Below are 22,535 nucleotides of genomic sequence, written 5' to 3'. Positions count from 1 at the left end.
TCACGAGTTCGCGAAGAGGGGGATTCTCGCCAAAATTCCCGTTGCTTGGCAACTGACGGGCGACGACTGCGTGCGCCACAAATAATTCGCTGAGTCATCTTTAGCCATATTTTTTTAAAAGTACAAACTATATAATTAAAAAAATTATACATAAACCTTTTATATACGGCGATCTAAATAAAAAATAAAATAGGATATAAATTCTAAAAATAACTTTAAATTTAAAGTTAAAATTTTAAAATTTAATCTATAAGCATAAGAGAAGAAAAAAAGACCCCTAGCAAACCCAGCGCCATAGCAGCACGGTGTCCGGCACGCTTCAGGAAACTACTCCAGTTACGTTATTCTATGCGTAGAGATCTCACTCATTTTTGGTTTTACATTTTTTTGGGGAAGTTTCACTGCTGCTGGTTGGGAGTCCACTGCGATTTTGCATCTTTTTATCCGTTTCGAGCTGGAATTTTCTCTCCATTTGATACGTACACGAATACCCCATCGTGCCTAGGAAAATACCATCATCCACTATTCTTTTTATGGAACTCTCCCCTCCACTTGAAAGAACAAACAAACGAGTGAACGAGAGGAGGAGAAGTCGATGGGGAGGAAGTAGAGGAGAAAAATAGAATTTTATTTTTTTGGGGAAAAAAAATTTCCCACCTCGTGCAACCGTCTCGCCTCGTTGGCTGGCATCTCCTGCCCCCGGGGCGGCAGGATCCAAGCAAGCGTAGCCGCCAACAAAAATCACCGCGGATCGCAAGAACGAGGAGGAGAATACGGTCGCAAATCTGCATCTGCTTGCCCATCCATCCAATTAGCCGCGGTGCGGTTCTGTGAATCGAATCGTGCACAAATTGTTTTGTTCCGTTGCGTCCTGTTTCGATCCAGTTCGTGCGCTGTGCTGCCGATAAAACCGATGCGTCGCCACGCGAACCCTAGAGCGGGCAGCGGCGGCAGCTGTTGCTTGTAGTGGTGGTGGTGAGTGGGGGGGGGGGGGGGGGGGGGGCGGCAGCGGCGTCGGAGGGTCGGCCGCCATGCCGTGGCTGGAGATGTGGCTGCCTCCCGCGGGCTGGGACGGCGCCGGCGGTGGCGGAGGGGGAGAGGGTGTGGCGGCGGGGCTGTTCCTCGACGGCGAGGCGGCCCACGGCGCGCTCCTCGCGGCGATGCCCGGCTGCTCCGCGTCGTTCGGGGTGCGGCGGCGGCCGGGGTTCGTGTCGCTGACGATGTCGGTGAAGGGGGGCAGGGGGTTCGTGGGTGGCCCGGTGGGGCTGCTCGCGAGCGGGGAGGAGAAGGGCGCCCGGGCGGAGGAGGCGGAGGGGCTGGTTGCGGGGAGGAGGGAAACCGAGGAGGAGGGGAAGGTGGTCGAGGAGGTGAAGGAGGCTCGTACTGCTGCGGGCGCCATGAACATGACGAAACATTTATGGTCTGGAGCCGTCGCTGCTATGGTATCCAGGTATTGCCTTTGTATTCGATGAAACTTCATTGCATGCTTGCATTTAGAATTGCATTGTTTGGATGGGTACAGAACTACAGAAGTGTAGTAAACACTTTCCCAGTTAAAGAGCAGAAGTCTGTGAAAATGTGCTCAACTTATGATGCCTCTGTATACTAGTAATACTCTAGGCAAGATAGGCCCTCTTGTTTTACACGATAGAGAAAACACAAAATTGAAGTGGTATGCTTCTCTGATCCTACATGAATCAAAGGCAGAGAATAAGATAATATCAGCCCTTTGATAGTGAAGTATAGGATTACAATCATATGGACAGTTTCCTTTTCTTTTCCCATGAACCAAACTCACATGTATGAAAAAAAAATCCAAATGAATTTGAATCATATGAAAATTATTTCCCAATCCTATGAATCAAAAGGGAACGTTATTTATGCAAACTGTACACAGAACTTCGTTTTCTCTGTGAGCTTGAGCTGGAATTCAACTTAATTGTTTTTAAAAAAAGTTTTATTCAACTATATCTCCATCCTGTTTTAGATTATGGTCCTGTTCCTTCTTTTATCACAGGGAAGCTAGATCCTTGCATGACACTGACCAAAATATGATCAACACAGAAACAAGAAAGCCCAAACCGTTTTGGTTAAGATTAAAGTTACATGGTTCAGTTGGTTGTCTAGCCAGGAAATATAATTGGCACTTTCACCTCATGAATAATAGAGTACTATACTCCTTGAGGATCAATAATTTTGTACAACTCTATCCAATTTTCAAATTTAACTTGACTGCATCTAACTGCTACAGCCTTTGTAAATGATCAAATGAATGTATTTGATTTGGTTCTTACCCTGTCTGGCTTCTATAGAGCTTGCTAGTTGTCTAGTTCCGTAAGAAACTGGCTCGCTACTAGCAAATGGTTTTAGTTATTTCATTCCTGGTCGATGTTTAGAATTTTTTTACTAAATTGCGGTGGATTCTTGATAGCTTATGATTTGTGAAACTAACATGCTAAATGACACTCAAGCACATAAAAATCAACATAGTACAAATAAAAGTCAAATCTGGAAAATGCTGCCTGTAAATTTTTCCAGAATCTGGCCAGTTTCTAGCCAAATCAGCCTGCTACCAGGAGCTGAAATTACAATAAGTAACGTGTGAAGTGGATGAATGTTGCCATTACTGCTATTTAGGCATTAATTTCCTAATTTTTTCTATATCTTGCAGAACAGTTGTTGCTCCCCTTGAGAGACTGAAGTTGGAGTACATAGTTCGTGCTGAGCAAAGAAATCTATTTGAGCTTATCCATGCCATTGCAACAACACAAGGGTTGAAAGGCTTTTGGAAAGGGAACTTTGTCAACATTCTCCGTACTGCTCCATTCAAGGCAGTCAACTTCTATGCGTATGACAGTTACAGAAAGCAGTTGCTCAAATGGTCTGGCAATGATGAAATAACAAACTTTGAAAGGTTCATCGCCGGTGCTGCTGCTGGTGTTACAGCAACGATATTGTGTATACCAATGGATACGGTATGTTTATTTTAAATTCCCTTTGGATTCTGAATATCGTTTAATTTCCCTTGGTATCATTTTCTCCAACAAGTTATTGAGCTGATGATTTCAGATTAGGACAAGGATGGTAGCTCCTGGTGGTGAAGCCTTAGGAGGAGTTATTGGTGTTGCCCGCCATATGATCCAGACTGAAGGGTTCTTCTCTCTATACAAGGGATTGGTACCTTCACTTATCAGCATGGCGCCATCTGGCGCTGTATTCTATGGAGTATATGACATATTGAAGATGGCCTACCTGCATTCTCCCGAAGGGAAGAGGAGGGCATCAACGATGAAACAACAAGGTCAAGAGGCAAATGCATTAGATCAACTTGAGTTGGGCACGCTTAGGACCTTACTCTATGGTGCTATTGCTGGTTGCTGTGCTGAAGCAGCCACATACCCATTTGAAGTAGTTAGGAGACAGCTGCAGATGCAAGTCAAAGCAACGAGGATGAATGCTTTTGCAACATGCCTTAAAATTGTTGATCAAGGTGGAGTACCGGCACTCTATGCTGGCCTGATCCCCAGCTTGCTACAGGTACATTTTATCTCGTCTGATGTATGAATCATCCTTTGATTGATGTGCACGTACAAAGTATACAACAGATGGATCTGTGCTTTTTCTCATGGTCGTCCATTTAAAAGCAAGGAGTTCTCTCATGGAATCAGTAAATTAGTCAAATTACTTAGTTGAATATTGATAATGTTTACATGATATTGCTAAAGCTTAAAATGGTTATATGGTTTCTATTAAGGATGCAACGAGGTTAGGTCAAGAACCAATCCATTCAATCTTCTCTGCGATAAAGCTTTGCCCTATTTTGCTTTGCTTGCCTGGTTTTCTGGTAACTTGTAGCTATGTGTATATATCAATTGTCACAGGAAATTTTGAATACTGTTTCAGGTTATCTGGTGTAACTGGTCTTCTTTCTCCTCTGCAGGTTCTGCCATCAGCATCTATCAGTTATTTCGTATACGAATTAATGAAGATAGTCCTGAAAGTGGAATGAATGCAAATTAATTCTTGAGCATGCACATCAAGTTTAAGAGGCCCAGTTCACATTACTTTGACAAATGAAAAAAAAGAACACATTTTGATCTGTTCCTGTAGCATTTCTTTACGGAAGCTTCAGAGGCCGTGGGAGTAGCTTTATCTTGGCCAAATCATTGTTGGCTTGAAGCTTTACACCACAGGATTACCTTACACACGATGAGGTCTAGTTCGACATCTGATTCAATCACCTATTCACAGCAGATTGATCTGTTGTAGCAAAAAACATCTGGGCTTCTTGCCCTTCAAATTTCAATTAACAAATTTTCAACTTCTCATGTTTGATGTATTGATGCATCGACTGGAAAGGAAAGTGCGCTAGTTGCTAAAACCTCAAGAGTGGCATGTGCATTCCCCTGTGCAATCACACATTGATTGGTTTGATTTTGCTCTCCGGAATGATTGATTTGCATCTACATTTCGGTATTTGCTTTGGTCAATCATATTCTCGATATGAGATGTTGGAGTTGCAGAAGTTCACTGTCTTTGTTTTGCTACCACCAATCTATCACTTGCCCATCAAATTTGTTTTGCTCTGGTGACCTGCCCACTGATAGTACTGTTGTATTACATGGAGTTTTGGGAGTACTGTAGTGTTACATTGAGTAGACATGATTATTGAGGTTGGCAGTTTTGGGAATCTGTACTTGCTGAAGTCACATCGGGTGTTCAACTGTAAACAGGGTTATGATTGTAACCGTGCACAAGTGCATTAATGCACGTAGGGTATAACCTGCAGTTTTCGCGATATGGACGGGCCTTCACAAATCAGACGGTTGGGCAGCGTCGGCATGTCCATGGTCGCTTCTATCCAACGAAGGCCAGAACCAATCCATGTACTGTAGTACAGAGTAATATGGTTTTGCCATTTGCCAAGACTGTCGGCGAGCACTCGAAAAGCTGCTTCTGACTGCCGCAGTACGAATTTGTTGCAGCAACTTCACCCGGTTCTCTGTTCCAACGTCCATGGATGGTGAGGCAGTCATGGGCGAAGCTCGAAGGAATTATAAGGATGTGTAATTTACTTTTTAATGCTTTGAACTAGTTTAAACTGTTGCATATGTCTGAATTTAGCTTAAGAATGATACATATACGAAAATAAATAAACTTTAACTAAAAGAAATTCTAAACTGTGGTAATGAAAACCCTCCTTCCTTAAAGCAGTGCCCATTGAGGCATTACATATTACTGTACTATGTACCAAATCATCCTAAGATTTTTCTTCAGTTTTTATTGTACGCATTCCTAATTGTTAAACAATATATATTAAAAAAATATTTCTATATAAAAGTAGTTTTTTTAGCTTTATAGTAGTTAATTTTATCATTTATACTATTAAATAGCTATAAATATTGATAATCTTTCATAAAAAGCACATCCTATGGCTGTGTTTTTTCTTTCTCATTATTCTAAGTTTTTTTCGTAACCACTTTTGAACATTGTTACTTTTGCATATATATATATACACGGTGAGTTGCAACTCAGGGCTCCTCCGTGAGTTGGGATCTAAAAATATATTAAATCATCTCTAAATTTCGATTTATATGGCTCACTAGATTCTTCATATCAAAATCTGGTAGCACGCAAAAAATTATTATTTTTGGAGTTTTTTAAGTATTTTTTTAAGATTTTAAAAATTGACTGTACTATATTAACAAAATAATCAATGGGTTATGTATCACTTTTAAAAATCTTAAAAAATACTTAAAAAACTTTAAAAATGAATTTTTTTTGCGTGATACCAGATTTTGATATGAAGAATCTAGTGAGCCATATAAATCAAAATTTAGAGGTGATTTGATATGTTTTTGACACCGACTCACAGAGGAGCCCGTGAGTTGTAACTCACCGTAGCTAGACTATATATATATCTATATATTGTTTTATAATTCTAATTACTTTTTAAAGTTTTTAATAGCTAATTTTACCCTTTAAACTATTAAATAGCTATAAAAATCAAATCTTTAGTGAAATTGTGAACACTGGCCGACTGCCGAGGTAAGCTAGGCAAGCGAAAAAGCTGGAGAACGCCGAGGATATCTGGCGCAGACAGGGTCGTCGCACTCGCAGGCTCTGCACTCAGGCTACTGCCGCATGATGTTTAACTCCCAACATATATCCCTCGCTCCCTCCCTCTAATCTTTATAAGATACCGAGTACTCCCTCCGTTTAGTCTACGTCTTATTCAAATTTTGTTTACGATTAACATTTTTATTTTTATTAGTTGATAAATTACTTTAAGTGTGACTATTTTTTTAATTTTTTTTATTTTTTTCTAATAAGACGAATGATTAAACGTTGGACACGGAAACCGAATGATTGGTTTGTTTTGGGAGAGAGGGATTAGGCTGTAGGCTGGACCGCTGGATGCTGCTTATTAGTGACTGCAAATTGCAATCATCCAAGTGCCGAACCACCTACTCAGAATCGACCAGTAGATTGATTACTGATCCTTGGGACGAGATGATCACATCTCCCATCCAGTTAAGTCCATCCGCAAGCAACCGCTTTCTCCCCTCTCCAACTTTCGCGGTCTGAAAGATACATAAAAAAGTGAGAAATATTACCAGCAAGGTCTCTTGTTTTTGTCCATGTTTATATTTATAAGCTATAATTTAATTTTTAGGATTTATCCATTATATTTATTTTTTAGTCTTTATATTTATATTACTGAGAATACTTATATAAAATTTTACTAATTTTACTTGTAAGGATTTTTTAATTATTAATAGTCAGTTTTGCTTATACACTAAACATCTAAAAGATGGGACGGTAAGTGACTAAGGAGATAGTGGATTGGTTTGCTGGTGGGTGAGAATAGAATATTAGCCCGACCCTAAGATGATGGATGGATCGATGGGTGGTGATGGTGAGTGGCGACTAATCACAGGTGCGGCTACGAAAGTTAAAGTTGGAAGCATTGGACCGGCCTGCCTTATTTGATTAGAAAAAGATGATTGATAAAAATATCTAATATATTTTATAATATAAAAAATAAAATTAACTAATACGAAGTTAAAAGGTTACGGTAAATATGAGATGATCAAATTTTTTTTAAAAAAAATCAACATTTAGTGGTTAAAAGAACGTACATGCAAAGAAAACCTAAATAGTAATTTGCAACGCAGTCCTAAGTATAGTCACATAAGTAATTTTATAGTTATTGAGAAAGTAATATGAGATATCAAAATTTCAGCGTAAAATTTTGGTACCTCTGAGTACTCTGAGTATTGAGTATTTAGGTAGTAGGTGGTACCTTTTTAGTATCTACTTAATAACGATAAAATTGCTCTCAGTCAGATATTCAGATTAGCGATGAGCCGATGAGGCCATGCGCTGAACGAAGCGTAAGCAAGACGGCGAGGCCGGCAGCCTGCGTGCGGCGAGCGCCCACGGGGTGGGGGCGACGCCCGACGGACGGCGACAGCGTCGAAGGACCGAGGAAAATGGCCCAACGTACATATATGCGCCCGCACGAAGCGCTCCCGTCGTGCGACCTGGACCATCCAGATTCCGGAGAATTATGCCTTCTTGGGCCCTGCTAATCTTCTTTTTAATGAACTCACTCATGTGTTTTTTCTGCATTGAATGAGCAAGTAGTCGCAATATAAATTCGAAGAATGAGCCAGCAGACCGGCTTGCTGCCCCGGTGCTTCAGATTTCCAGGAGACTGTTTGAATCACAGGTTAAATTTGGAACCAATTGTTATGAAACACAGTTAGGCGTTGTTTGGAGCGCACTTAAATTTCATGAGAATTTAGTATTTTTGAGGAACGTTTCGTATATCAGGTGAAAGCAATTAATACCCCGTCTCAAAATACCTATGCGTTTTTAAGAGATTAATATCGAATCATGAAGGAATTATGAATGGTTGAGAGGAGAAAATGAGTAAAGAAAATTAACTTGGAAGAGTCATGGATGTTTGACACGGAGGGACATGGGGTAAGTAGTAATATTATGAGATAAATTAAAATAAGTAGTGCTTTCTCTACCTCAAAATATAAACATAGTTTAATTTAAATTTTATAAACATTCGTGCACTAATTCATTTTTCATCATCTCAATGATTCCAGAGCCAATCAGATCAATTTAATTTTATAAAGAGAATCTAATCAATTTAAAATTTCAAAATTAACCATTAAAGTGATTAAAACAATTTTTTGACTTCTTATTAATCTATGCTAAATAAATAAAATTATTTATATCTTAGAATAGAGATAGTACTCCCTTTATATTTTTTATATGACATCGTTGACTTTTAGGTCCATGTTTGACCATTTATTTTATTCAAAAAAATTATATAATTATTAATTATTTTATTATAATATGATTTATTATTATAAAAACTTTAATTATGCATTATAATTTTATATATTTGGATATAAATTTTGAATAAGATGAATGATCAAACGTGATTCTAAAGTTAACGATATCCATAAAAAAAGTAATATTTTGGGAGGAATACACCCTGTAACAAAGTTTCGAAATATACGGAGACAGGAGCTTCATTGGCAGAGCTCGCCCGCCGTTGAAAGATTTGGCGCCTTCACCAACCGTCCACGTCCCGAGGCCGCATTCACCAACCAGCACGGACGGCCGAGATCGTCCCATACTTGCGGCGGGGGGCGAAACGGCCATTTCGCCCCCCCTCGATGGCTCGATCTCTCTGTGTCTTTCCCCCCTTTCCTTCTAGTAGCCGCTTTGCCCCCCCGCCGATGCGTGCGGCGTCCAGTTGTTTCCCTCTCCCTCTCCCTCTCCCTCGCCAATTCCCTCGGCCAAAGCAACACCACCACCTACCGTCTCTCGTGCCGCGCTCCTCCGAGTGGGAGTGGCCGGAGCGGCCTGCTCGCGATCCAGGAGGAGCGGTGAATCCGCCGGGCCGGCGGGAGGCGGGGGGTGTACTGGTAGCTACGGCGGCAGCGGGTTCGTCGCGATGGCGGAGGGGCGGCGCTACGCGATCGCGCCGCAGCTAGGTGAGGGCACCGGCCCGCGGCTCTCTTGTGGGCTCTGATTATTTTTTGTTGTTGTTGTTGTTTGTTGTTCCCTGGCTTGTGCTGGTATGCGGTGCGTGCTGCGGTTTTGGTTGGGATTTTGCGAAGCTGGGATGGGTGGCTGGTTTTGGTCAACGCCTCGGTCTTTGTTTTGGTTTGTTTCCTACTCCGTTGCGCTTGGGGTGGTGGAGTTTGTGGCGCGGAAGCTGGTAGAACTGGGAGTGGCGGCGCTGCTGGTAGCTGTCGGCGTTGTTGCCCTGTTCGTTTCGCGCGGGATTTGGAATTTCGGAGTCTACGGACCGGCGTTGGTTGGTGGAAGCTGGGCGTTCGTCACAATTTTTCGTCGTCCTCTGTTGGAATTGTACGGATTATCGCTGGCCGCTGGAGCGGAGGTGATGATGCAATCATGCAATTCCGGTAGACCTGTGAGACTCTGAGCGTTTTAGATTTATCGGAAGCTGTTGCGGCTGATCGAAAGGATTGTAGTATTTGTGTTCTGGATATGGACTTGGACCTAAAAGTTGGTTTGATGCATAATAATTTTTAGAAAAGGCACAATTCTTAATCACCTTTGTCATTTACAAATAGTAGTATATTGGATTGTCTAACTCTGCATTTCATTGACTTGTAAACAGATATTGAGCAGATACTGAAGGAGGCTCAACACCGATGGTTGCGTCCTACTGAGATTTGTGAAATACTTAAGAATTACAGGAATTTCCGTATTGCTCCTGAACCACCAAATAGGCCTCCAAGTATGATCTCCGCTTTATATTGAACACTTCTGTCTTCTGATTGTTTTTCTTACGAAACTCGCATGTTTATTATTTTTTAGCAGTTGGTTTAGCTTTGGAGCTGACATATACGACTGACCTAACTATGTTGTTTTGAGCTGCACTAGGCATTTATTTTTTAAATTTTACTCCTGACACTACTTTGTAATTGTGTTTTCGCGGCCTCTTGTGTTATGAACTTACCATTCTTTAATCTTTCATTTACACTATGCTCTTGTCCTTTTATCAATCCCCTCTTGATCAGTTTTGATTTTTTGGTTTTCATATTTGATTTACTACTATCTCCACTATCGACATCTGTGATTGCCTGAATAAAGTATGCAAATGATTCGATAAAGTTTCTTTAAGTAATCAGTTTTAAGTTTTATTTTTGTATTTTACTAATATTTTGTATGCTTGGCTTTAGGTGGTTCACTTTTCTTGTTTGATCGGAAGGTCTTGAGATATTTCAGGAAGGATGGTCATAATTGGAGGAAGAAAAGAGATGGAAAGACAGTCAAAGAAGCCCATGAAAGGTTAAAGGTAATTGAAAACTAGCATTACAAATTTCTTCTGTGATAATATCTCGCAGGATTTGTTTTAAAGGGTTTCTACACTGGTAGTCCAGTACTCTTTGTATATTAAGATAATGACTTTTTCATTTATAAATTTAGTCTGGAAGCATTGATGTGCTTCACTGCTACTACGCTCATGGGGAGGAGAATATAAATTTCCAAAGGAGGAGTTATTGGATGTTGGAGGAGTAAGTGAAATATTGTTGATCAATCATTTTACTTTTGCACCATGTGCATCTGCTGCTCATAGGCACACTAACAAGTACTCCCTCTATTTCATATTGTGAGATGTTTTGACTTTTATAAAAGTTAAACTTCTTTAAGTTTGATTATATTTATAGGAAAAATGTAAAAACATTTTCAACACAAACAACATATACTATTGAAATATATTCAATATGAGATTTAATGAAACTAATTTGGTGTCGTAGATGTTGCTATATTTTCTTATAAACTTGGTCAAACTTGAAGTTTGACTTTGAAAATTCAAAAAGGTCTTATAATATGAAATAGAGGGAGTAACTTAAGAACTCATAGCATGTGTTCATACACAGCCTATGTGCATTCATGATGATGTAAAAGTACAATTAGTTCATATAAACATATGCTTTTTTGTTTGGTTTTACAGGGATTACATGCACATCGTACTTGTACATTATCTGGAAATCAAGGTTGCTCCTAACCCTGCTATGATCAAAATGTATTTAGCTACGTGTTTATCTTATATTTGGATGTGAGTTTTGGTAATTCTATATATATTTCTCATAGGAGTGGGAAGCTTCACATAAAAACTGTTCAATGACATTGTTGATTTTCTCAACTACCTCTTTTGATATCATGGTTATTACTTATGAGTTTTTGGATAGCTTACTTTTGATGCTATAAAAATATTTAAGTGATCCACATTTCACTGGATCAATGTGTTTGATGTTTTTTTATACTGAACCAGTAATTAAGCAACATATATGGCAGTTACAGAATTGCTTTAGCACTGTGATTTGCTAAGTTATTAGTCCTTGATTATCGCTTCTGATATTATTAATAGTGCGATGAATATTGAAAACTGGCAGTTTTTTGAAATAAAAACAAGTCTTTTAGTAAATTAACTAATAATGTTAGAATGGAATCATCAACTTTTAAAGAACATTATCGAGTTGTATATTTTTAACTAGTCTCAGGAGGGCATCATATGTATAATATATCTTATGATAAACATATTAAATACTCTATATTAAAAATGTATTATTTACAATTGGAGAACTATTATGGAAACCCTTCGTTTGTGTTGTATTTAGTGGTAAATTTGGTGTTCATGCTTGCCTTTTTCTACCTTGGTTACCTAATTTCTTTGTTGTCTTCCCATTTATTTTCTTCCATCTACAAGCTAAAGTTTTATTTCCTGCACATATGTGGGTATGATCATTAGGCTGGAAAATTAAGCTCGCGTAGTACGGGACATGATGACATACTGCAAACATCTCATGTGGATAGCCCTTTAAGTCAATTGCCTTCACAGACTACTGAAGGAGAAAGCTCAGTTAGTGGGCAAGCCTCTGAATATGATGAAACAGAATCAGGTAGAGCTGTTTAGCCATCTCCTTCTGTTATGCGTAAAGTCCATTAAAATAGTTTCACTGATACATATTCCAACTATGCACAGCATATCTAAAGCAAAATTCGGTGCAGCAGATATTTATTCGGGAGGAGCCAGACACCACCCTTTCTCTCGGACGCAGCAGCATGAAAATGGAGGTGGATCTGTGATTGATCATTCTATATTCAGCTCTTATGCTCCTGCATCATCTCTAGGCAAGTGGCATTAAGAATAATTTTCTTGTTATGAACCTAAGTGGTTAAGTTGAATGGATTTGTAACCTTTTATATAATTTTTTCAAAAAAAAAAAGTTCAGGCAGTTATCAAGGATTACAGGCTACAGCACCTAATACGGGATTTTATTCTCATGGTCAAGATACCTTACCTGTGGTGCTTAAAGAATCAGACCTGGGGACTGCATTTAATGGCCCTAATAGTCAATTTGATCTATCATTATGGACTGAAGCAATGAAACCTGACATAGGGACCCATCAAATGCCCCTCTACCAACCTCTTGTTCCCCCTGAACAATCTCCTTTTACAGAAGGCTCAGGAATTGAATCTTTCACATTTGATGAAGTATATAGCAATGGATTGAGTATCAAGGATGTAGGTGGTGATGATACTGATGGAGAAACTCCATGGCAGGTATTGTTCATGCATTTCTTTATGGCAAATACAAATGCGCTCTTATGGTAAAAAGGGATGGCCATATTGGTAGATGTTATTTACAGATACAAGTATTGACAATGGTAGGAAGCTGCCATGCAGTAAGAGCAAAAATGCGGCAAACCTTTTAAATTTGTTGTCATTTTGGTAGGTAAACTCCCATAGCCATTAAAGGGAAAAAAGATAGCTGTCCAAAGTTTAATGATTTTCTTATTAAAAATATGCATGGCCGGAGCGTATTGAAATATGTTTATTTGGTTATGCCAAGTTATGTTTTGAGAACCTTTATTGGTCCAGAAATTTGTGAAATGCGATTTATTATTAACTGGATGCATTATAATTAATGTACCCCCTCCTTTTTTTTTATCTGATGCAGTTAACTTTTAGATATATGTTTGACCAATCGTCTTATTCAAAAATTTATTGCAGATATGCAAAATTATAAGTCATGCTTAAAATGTCTTTAGTAATAAATCAAATCACAACAAAATAATTAATAATTATGTAAATTTTTTGAATAAGACGAATGATCAAACATAGACCTAAAAGTGAACGGCATCAAACAAAAATAAGTGGAGGGAGTACTTTACAAGTGAACACAATCGAATAACCCATAATCCTGTACTCCATGATCACCACCGAAGTTTAAGTAACATCAAAATCTAACATATATATTTTTTACTATTGTGATCAACTACTGTTGTTCCTTGGCTGTGTCACTGTATGTATCCACATGTGGATATAGAGGCCAGATTTCTATCCATCATCTAAACACTACTGTTGTTCCTTGAAATTTCTACATTGAACGTTAATTGGTTTTAAGACAAAAGTGGTGTATTCTACACAGTAAAATTGGATGGAAGTATAGACAAAATTTGCGAAATTATAACGTGAAATAGAAACTGTACAGCTAGCAAATTTTAGATCTGTAGCCCAGGTCCATGACATTTTTTTGGTCAGGTTTAAAGTCTATAATGGACTTATGGTATTGTACAGTTTATACAGGTCATAACCACATAACTTAGGGTCTTCCAATTCACATGTATATGTATATATTTTTAGAGAAGAGTGCCTGGTTTTGGTTTTTGTGGTTAATACTACTCTTTTGTGTCTTGGTAGCACCTGACATCTTTCAAGTTTGATATTCTTGATTGTTTTTCATACTGTATTTAATTGCACCTACATGAGTTTCATCTTACTGGTATTGTACTATGTATATAATAGAGTATTTTGTCAGGATTCTATTTGGTTTTGATACATAACTGAGAAACTACTGAATTTCAGATTCCGAATGCAAGTGTCTCATTTGCTGCAGTGGACAACTTTCAACAAAATGATAAATCTTTGGAGGAAGCCATTAGTTACCCTCTCTTGAAAACTCACTCATCTGGTCTTTCTGATATCCTAAAGGAAGCCATTAATTACCCTCTCTTGAAAACTCAATCATCTGGTCTTTCTGATATCCTAAAGGATGGTTTTAAGAAAAATGACAGTTTCACTAGATGGATGAGCAAAGAGCTTTCTGAAGTAGATGATTCCCAAATTACTTCTAGTTCTGGAGTGTACTGGAACAGTGAAGAAGCTGACAATATCATTGAAGCATCAAGCAGTGATCAGTTTACTCTCGCCCCAGTGCTTGCACAAGATCAGCTGTTTAGTATAGTTGAATTTTCTCCAATCTGGACACATGCAGGTTCAAAGACTAGAGTATGTCTTTCTGAAAACTCACCATTGATACCTTTGAGATTGAAAGTCTTGGTAGTGTGATAGGATTATCCGGTAGATAAGAGTGAATACTGTTGTTTACAAATTTCTTGTATTCTGTAGGTATTTATTAAAGGTAAATTCTTAAGTTCTGATGAAGTTAAGAGATTCAACTGGTCATGTATGTTTGGAGAAGACGAAGTCCCGGCTGAGATTATTGCAGATGATACTCTCGGATGTTATTCTCCCTCACACAAGCCTGGCAGGGTCCCTTTCTATGTGACTTGCTCCAATAGGTTGGCCTGCAGTGAAGTACGGGAGTTTGAATTCCGACCTCAGTACATGGATGCTCCAAGTCCACATGGTTCTACAAACAAAACATATCTCCAGATGCGTCTTGATAAACTATTGTCTTTGGAACAAGATGAGATCCAGTCAACTCTGTCTAACCCCACAAAGGAGATTGTTGATTTGAGCAAGAAGATAAGTTTATTGATGATGAACAATGATGATTGGTCTGAGTTGCTAAAGTTGGCTGATGATAATGAGCCTGCCATAGATGATAAGCAGGATCAGTTCCTTCAAAAGTGTATTAAGGAAAAATTGCATATCTGGCTTCTCCATAAAGTAGGGGATGGAAGCAAAGGTCCCAGTGTGTTAGATGAGGAGGGGCAGGGTGTGCTTCATTTGGCAGCTGCCCTAGGGTATGATTGGGCAATAAGACCAACAATAACTGCTGGCGTGAATATAAACTTTAGAGATGCTCATGGATGGACTGCGCTCCATTGGGCTGCTTTTTGTGGCAGGTAAGTGCTCAGTTTTTTTTAAAAAAAATTATAAGCTTTACATGTATTAACCTTGTTTGACCTGTTGTCGCAGAGAGCGGACAGTCGTTGCGCTTATAGCATTAGGTGCAGCTCCTGGAGCTGTAACAGACCCAACTCCCAATTTCCCTTCAGGAAGCACACCAGCTGATCTTGCATCAGCCAATGGACACAAGGGGATCTCTGGTTTCCTGGCAGAGTCTTCTTTAACAAGTCATCTGCAGACTCTCAATCTAAAGGAAGCCATGCGTAGCAGTGCAGTAGAAATATCTGGTCTACCTGCCATTGTGAATGTTGCCAATAGAAGCACCTCACCATTGGCAGTTGAAGGCCTTCATACTGGATCAATGGGAGATTCATTAGGTGCCTTTCGTAATGCCGCCCAAGCTGCGGCCAGGATATATCAAGTTTTCAGGATGCAGTCCTTCCAGAGAAAACAAGCAGTTCAGTATGAGGATGACAATGGTGCAATATCAGATGAACGTGCCATGTCACTCTTGTCTGCTAAACCATCCAAACCTGCACAGCTTGATCCTCTGCATGTGGCTGCGACTCGAATACAAAACAAGTTTCGTGGATGGAAGGGAAGAAAAGAATTTCTGCTTATTAGACAGCGAATTGTCAAGATCCAGGTTTGGATGTTATTATATGAATGGTACACCAAAATGATTTTTAGTATTCTGAATGCTCCAGATTAATACATTAGACAAGATTGCCAACGTTTTAAAGATCTTCTGCTACTGAATTTTCAAACAGTACAGTGCTAAAATATTTTAGATTTGATGAACCATTGAAAAATATATGTACTTTTTTGGCGGGGACGGCTTGAAGGCCCGCCAAAATAAAAATATATGTAGTTATTAAATAGGAGGTGAGATTTTTTTTTAATTGAGAAGCATCTTTAAATGTATAGGATATGAATCACATGATGGTGTTTAACAGGCACTGACATGATTTGCACCTGTAGTATGTTTTGTCCATAGTGCTATAAGTATAGTCGATGATTTCTTCGTCGTTTTTATTGTCTGCTTGCTAGGCTCATGTGCGAGGTCACCAAGTGAGAAAGCATTATCGCAAAATAGTTTGGTCTGTTGGGATAGTGGAGAAGATTATATTGCGCTGGAGGCGACGAGGTGCTGGGCTACGTGGATTTCGACCCACAGAAAATGCAGACAGTACTAGCAGCAGCAGTGTCGACGCAACCCAAAACAAACCTGCTGAGAATGACTATGATTTCTTGCAAGAAGGACGGAAGCAGACTGAAGAAAGGCTGCAGAAAGCTCTTGCCAGAGTGAAATCCATGGTTCAATACCCAGAGGCTAGGGATCAGTACCAGAGGATTTTGACGGTGGTTACTAAAATGCAGGAATCTCAGGTACTATCATGCTTTTAGTTTTGGAGTTCTTCCACACCACCGTGTTGAAATATTAGAGTGACTACTGAACTAAAATTAGACATGCAGTTCATGGAAACATTGCTCAAATCTTTACTGCTAATATGACAGGCTCTGCAAGAGAAGATGCTCGAGGAGTCGACAGAGATGGATGAAGGCCTGTTGATGAGCGAATTCCAAGAACTGTTGGATGACGACATGCCAACGCCTGGATATTTCTAGGTTCTAACAACTGGTGTGCGCGCTTGTAAACGACCTTCCCGTGTTTGTATATAGCGTTACCAAATAGATACCCCTTGGTTGCACTGCTGAATCTCGTACTTGTATGTTTTTAGTTTGGTTCGTCCGTTTTGCTATTTAGCTATAGCCATTTGTACAGTAATTCTTCTGTAAAATGTATTTAAATGATGTAGGTCGTGGAAAGCTTCAATTTGTTGGATAAGCTAAGGATAGAATGTGCAGAGTTTTGTGAGGGAAAATGTATAATCCTGTCTATGTTTTGACTGCCGTGTGGACCGTGCGGTGTTTCTGGAAAGAACAGTTTTACCATCCTTGAGGAGGATGACGAAAGTATCAGAAAATATTATTGTTTTTTATGTAAAATTTAGTACCACTTGATAGCTTAGATATTAGAAGATTCTAAAAATTTTGCATAGAAAACAGTCTACCTCAACTCAACCTCATGGTATATTTGTAGGGATGAAAAAGACAGCTTTATAATACTTATCATTTTCCAAAGCTGTCCTGTGCCTGAAGAGGCCAAAACCAACTGCCACTGCCGGCCTGCCGCTCAATCAATTTTGTGTCTATGTGCCTTCTTTAAATGCTTTTTAATGTTTGTTTAAAAGCATTAAAAGCAGATGACAAACCTTGGTGGTAGATAAGCAGTTGAGCTAACAAACTGTCCAAACGACCAAACGGCACAGTAAAACAACAGAGCACTGTCCTTTGGATAGTTTTTCACGTCTCTGATCACTCCCAGCTCACAGAGAAAACAACAGCGAAACGAAAGCGATCATGATCACTCGCAGCTCACAGATTTGTAGAGAAATGCCAAATGAATGGCACGAATTCTACACCTTTGTCAGTTTTCTTTCCCCAGATCATTACAGGGAAAGAATCGGCACGCGTACATCTGCTCATTTTCTTGCTACTGCTATTATTCCTACCATTTTATATTATAAGATCTTTTGATTTTATTTAGATTCATTCATGTATCGATTTGTCTAAAGTTATTAATATACTTATTAATCTAAATAAGATCACAAAGTATTACATAATAATACCTTTTAATGGACTGGACGTATAACTAGGCACTGATTCGCGAGAGGCGTGTCGCCTGCTAGTCGCGTCTACCAATCTTTCGGTGATGACAGCATGGGGCACATGGCGCTGTGGCTATAATAAATACACAATTGTTTCAACTAAAAATGGGTTACTTTTGAGTTCAGCAATCATCTTGCGCATTGACTCTCTTAATAGTCCAGCTATAACTTCTAGCTTCTCTCAGATATTCTTTTCGTTCGCATTTATACTTATCTTATGCATTTTAACTTTAACTATTGATAGTTTTTTAATTATCAAATAATACTGTACTGTGTTCTACCTAGTAACGTTCGTAAGCCGCTGCCTAAAATAAAAGCGGTTAACGCTTAACACTGAATATGAATAATGCCAAGAAACAAGTTTGTAGATGTGTAGCAGTAAAATCATACCTCAGTGTTTATCTCGTACAGTTCCCTAGTTAATTCTATTATTAGATTTTTATTTATGTTTAGATTTGTAAATAGAGATAGCTGTATTTTGAAAACAAAATAGGTATATAAAATATGACTACCATTGTGTTCTTTTGCCTAGTTAACTAACCTATATTCCTCATATTTCACAAGCATATTTTCCGAACGGTTAAACAATATATTTTTTATTTTATAAGAGAATTACTTAAAAATCATATAAATTTATTTGTTTTTTATAGCTAATAATTAAATTAATCATATGCTAAACATTTTATGCGTCGTTTACTAACCCGGCAAAAGAACCCGACCTACCAATATACTTCAGTTTTTGAGTTTTGGCAGATCAGTCTGAAACACTTGAGGCGCTGAACAAAACGGCAGTCCATGTGTCTATGAGTATGGACTCATGGCTGGAGCGTACTCTGGGAGGTAAACGTCCAGTTTGGTGGGGTCACCGCAGGCAGCTGCTACTAGCCTACGCTTCGGGCGAGTTCTGTACCCCTTTTAACACACGTTGCGCTTGCGCCCAGGCGTCTTCCTCTTAACTCCGCGGGGGGATCCCAATCTCCGGCGAGCTCATGGCCCCCGCCTCGCCGGAGGAGCTCAAATGCGCCGCCAACGGCGGGTGCGCCGCGGACTCGCTGGGGGATCCCCCGTCCGCCGGCTACTGCCTCCCCGCCGCCGTGCCGGCGGCGGTGGAGGGCGAGCTCCGGTGGCTCCGGCGGTGCGTGGAGGCGGCGGCGAAGGGCTTCGCCATCGGCGCCGGCCTGAAGGGCGGCCTCGCGCTCTTCTCCGTCCTCGTCCGCCTCCGCAGCCGCCGCTCCCCCAGATCGAGGTCGGCTCTCTCTGGCTTTGCCCGTCCAAAAGCTGAAGTGGCTGCTTGGTGTGGTGTCGCGACTCTAAGGCTTCCCGTGGCGTGGTGCGTGCAGGAAGGTGGGGGCCATGACCAACGAGGAGGCGGTGGTGCTGGCGTTGAAGGAGACGGTGAGGTACGGCTTGTTCCTCGGGACCTTCGCCGGAAGCTACGTCTCCGTCGACGAGTGCATCGCTGCCATCTGGGGCCGTAAGAGGTCAGTTGGCTTGAAACTGAAACCCTCACGCCTCACCTTTTTGTTTGTTATTAGGAAACTCGAGAGCTTTGGTGATGTCGGTGGTGAACCGTGCTGCTAAATTTGCATGATTGCATCTAAAATTCTACTAGATGGGTACAAATTTTCTGATAATTTGAGCAAATTGACTGTAAGGTGGCATTGGCTTTGGTTGAATGTTCCACTGTTGATTGGTGTTCTGTCAGACTTTGCTGAACACATATTCCACTGAACAGCATCCCTGTTTTGGCACTCTGTATTTGTTTTCTTAATTCAACATTACATCTCAGAATGCGTGCTGTTTCATTATATTATCCCTGTTTTTGCATTATGTATTTTATTGAAAAATGTATAACTGAATACTCTTGCTACTTCAGAACATCTAGGTGGAGATCATTATTAGCTGGGTTAATTGCTGGTCCTTCGATGCTCTTGACAGGGCCGGGCACGCAACATACTAGCTTGGCAATATACATTCTCATGCGTGCAGCTGTACTTGCATCTCGTTGTGGAATAAAGAGCAGGAGATTTGGAAATATTTGCAAGCCTTTGACTTGGTCACATGGTGACATCTTCCTTATGTGCCTTTCATCTGCACAAATTTTGTAAGTTCTCTTATAATTGATATAAATTTTTAGGATGTGGACTGTACTGTAGTAGTTTTTTATATGTTTGGGGCTTAGCACCTGTTATCAATATACTCACAGATACGCATAGGAGTAGGACAGAGTTGCTTGGATGTGGTAGGCCGCGTTTGTTAGTTGGTTAAGTAACCAGCGTAGAAAATGTAGTAGCAATTAGTATATGGTTAATTAATTATTAGCTATAAATTACTTCAAAAATAGATTGATATGATCTTATAAGACAACTTTTCTATAGAATTTTTTTTTGCAAAGAATGTACGATTAGTAGTTCGGGAAGTGCGTACACACAAAACAAGGAAATACAGGTTAGGGAAGCGGTGCTGCCAAACACGGCTGTAGTCATATACTCATATTATAACACATAGAAAGCTTGAAAGTACTGTAGCATCTGTACAGAATGCGATAGGTGATAACAGAATGCAGTTTATTTTTTAGAATGACCTAAAATTCTTTAGTCTATCTTTTTGTAATATGGATGCAAAGAATGCATTACTTTAGACTGTTATCTAATGTAAGAATGCATAAGGACTTGTTTGATATGCAATAGTATTTCCCTTGTTATCTTGTTATGACATTCTTAATTTATCTGTTACATCATCAAATATAACATGCATCATGAATGGGTTTTGGTCAGTACCATGTATGTACACTTTTCACCATTTTATGGTACATATTTGGTAGTGTGTGAGAAAGTAACTTTTGTCTAAAAAATTTTCTTGTGCAGATCTGCCTATATTTTAAGGCAAGAAAGTTTGCCATCAACGTATAAAGCATTTCTAAATAAGCATGGTGGGAAGGATCTTAGTATTTTGCAAGGTGTGAAAGACGTAGTCAATCACACTGCTTTCTCTAATCTAGCGGGTATTGAGAAGTACTACAAATCTGTTGGTGTTGACCTAAAGTTAGATCCAAATATGAAGGTCCCTTGTTCGGTAAGTACTACAAATAATCAAATGTGTTGGTGTCATATCATTCCTTATGGTTGAATCATGTTCATATCATATTTAAAAGTATCAATATTCAAGCATGTAATCCATATGATCAATTTTATGCATAGCATTCTGCCCCAAGATAACCATTCCTAGCTAAATTCCTTTTTCAAGTGTGTGTGTTGGCATCCATTCAGTCTGTTAACCTGAAAAATGTCCATGATCTAATGTATTTTCTCTTTAATACAGATTGTGCATGGAAATCAATCATGTGCAGTGCATTTTATTAAATTCTTGTTTCAAGGATATGGAAGAGCAGTACCTGTTTATGTTCCAGTCTATTTAGTTCCTGCACTTGTAGTTCATCGACAGGATCTCATGAAAAGGTATTCGATATTGCAAGTAAACTGCATTGATTAAGCTTGATATCTCAACAGTAATTGTGGTGCAAACAAGGACAATAGTGTCAGATAATTGTGACCTGTTTAGGTTGAAAAAGGAGTTCCCCTGACAGTGTAAACTATTTATGCAAGCTGTCCTGCTGCCTAGTCCGGTTTTTGCTAAATGTGGGACATTCCTCATAACATGCAGGCCTTACACAATACTAGGGAAAAGTCTTCTAGGAACAGCAAGATCAAGCCTGTTCCTCTCAGTGTACTGTGCCTCGGCATGGTGAGTTTGTGCTTTATTTATTCGTTTCGTTGTAGACATCTAGACGGATAGCCAATTTCTCTTGGGATGACAATGTTTGGTGTTTCCTTCTCTGTTTCAGGGCATGGACATGCCTTCTTTTTAGAATCTTCCAGAGCTGCAATACTCCACTCGTTGTACTTGGCACGGTAAGCAAATCCAGATGAATGAGTTCCGTATTTAACTAATCAACTTTGGAATACTGAACTTTTATCTTGCAACAGTTCCCCACGGGTCTGGCGCTGCTAATTGAGAAGAAAAGCAGGCGAATTGAGATAGCCCTGTACTGCCTCGCCAGAGCTATTGAGAGTTTTTTCACATGCATGACCGATGCAGGACTCTGCCCTCCGATTCTGCAGATAAAGCGAGCCGATGTAGTGGTATTCAGTATGGCCACTTCAATCATCATGCACTGCTATGCTCAAGAAAGAGAAGTTTTTCGGTCCAAGTACCTGAATGTCCTTGACTGGGTATTTGGTGTGCCGCCTCCATCTGATGATGAAAGCAATAAAGATTTTCCATCCAGTGATGGAACCAAGAAAATTTGTTGAGTGCCATATTTGGCCTGTAGAGAGTTCTCTAGATGTTTCACTGTTCGTGAAAAATGTGATCTTAGTCGAAGATAGATAGGCGCATTAGAAGGATGAGCCTTGAACAGGAAGCTCATTCCAACCAGCGGAATTTAGTGGGTACAGCAGTATAGATTTATTCAATTGATTGATCTGGACCACAGCCTGGGGCATATGACTTATGTGTTGTAACTTATTGATTTTACATTCTTGATGTTTTATCTTACTCACATATGTTGCCTGAATTGTTGGAGGCCTGGAGCCCTAATCGACTCAGTTCTGATGAGTGGTGCGTATGTCCTCAAG

The 22,535-nt window shown here is 39.7% G+C and overlaps 3 protein-coding genes across 3 annotated transcripts; all 3 read left to right on the top strand.

The window, feature by feature from the left end:
• The first annotated feature begins 555 nt into the window (after positions 1-555).
• LOC102719844 (probable mitochondrial adenine nucleotide transporter BTL3) lies at positions 556-4,464 on the top strand. Its single transcript, XM_006649473.2, has 4 exons — positions 556-1,450; positions 2,672-2,975; positions 3,070-3,537; positions 3,941-4,464. The coding sequence occupies exons 1-4, from the start codon at positions 1,032-1,034 to the stop codon at positions 4,007-4,009; spliced, it is 1,260 nt and encodes a 419-aa protein (XP_006649536.2). The 5' UTR covers positions 556-1,031; the 3' UTR covers positions 4,010-4,464.
• A 4,319-nt stretch (positions 4,465-8,783) lies between these two features.
• On the top strand, positions 8,784-17,143 carry LOC102719565 (calmodulin-binding transcription activator 1-like). The gene is made up of 13 exons (XM_006649472.3): positions 8,784-9,023; positions 9,677-9,796; positions 10,242-10,357; positions 10,489-10,577; positions 11,018-11,060; positions 11,816-11,966; positions 12,079-12,198; positions 12,300-12,631; positions 13,937-14,359; positions 14,480-15,162; positions 15,236-15,812; positions 16,217-16,555; positions 16,685-17,143. The coding sequence occupies exons 1-13, from the start codon at positions 8,984-8,986 to the stop codon at positions 16,793-16,795; spliced, it is 3,144 nt and encodes a 1,047-aa protein (XP_006649535.1). The 5' UTR covers positions 8,784-8,983; the 3' UTR covers positions 16,796-17,143.
• A 1,696-nt stretch (positions 17,144-18,839) lies between these two features.
• Positions 18,840-22,535, top strand: LOC102719279. The gene is made up of 8 exons (XM_006649471.3): positions 18,840-19,144; positions 19,239-19,379; positions 19,775-20,002; positions 20,766-20,973; positions 21,220-21,356; positions 21,562-21,642; positions 21,743-21,809; positions 21,885-22,535. Exons 1-8 carry the CDS (start codon positions 18,888-18,890, stop codon positions 22,209-22,211), a joined length of 1,446 nt encoding a protein of 481 aa, XP_006649534.3. The 5' UTR covers positions 18,840-18,887; the 3' UTR covers positions 22,212-22,535.

This window comes from Oryza brachyantha, chromosome 3, assembly GCF_000231095.2.
Source record: "Oryza brachyantha chromosome 3, ObraRS2, whole genome shotgun sequence".
Taxonomy (NCBI): domain Eukaryota; kingdom Viridiplantae; phylum Streptophyta; class Magnoliopsida; order Poales; family Poaceae; genus Oryza; species Oryza brachyantha.
This window is presented reverse-complemented; position numbering and strand designations above follow the sequence as displayed.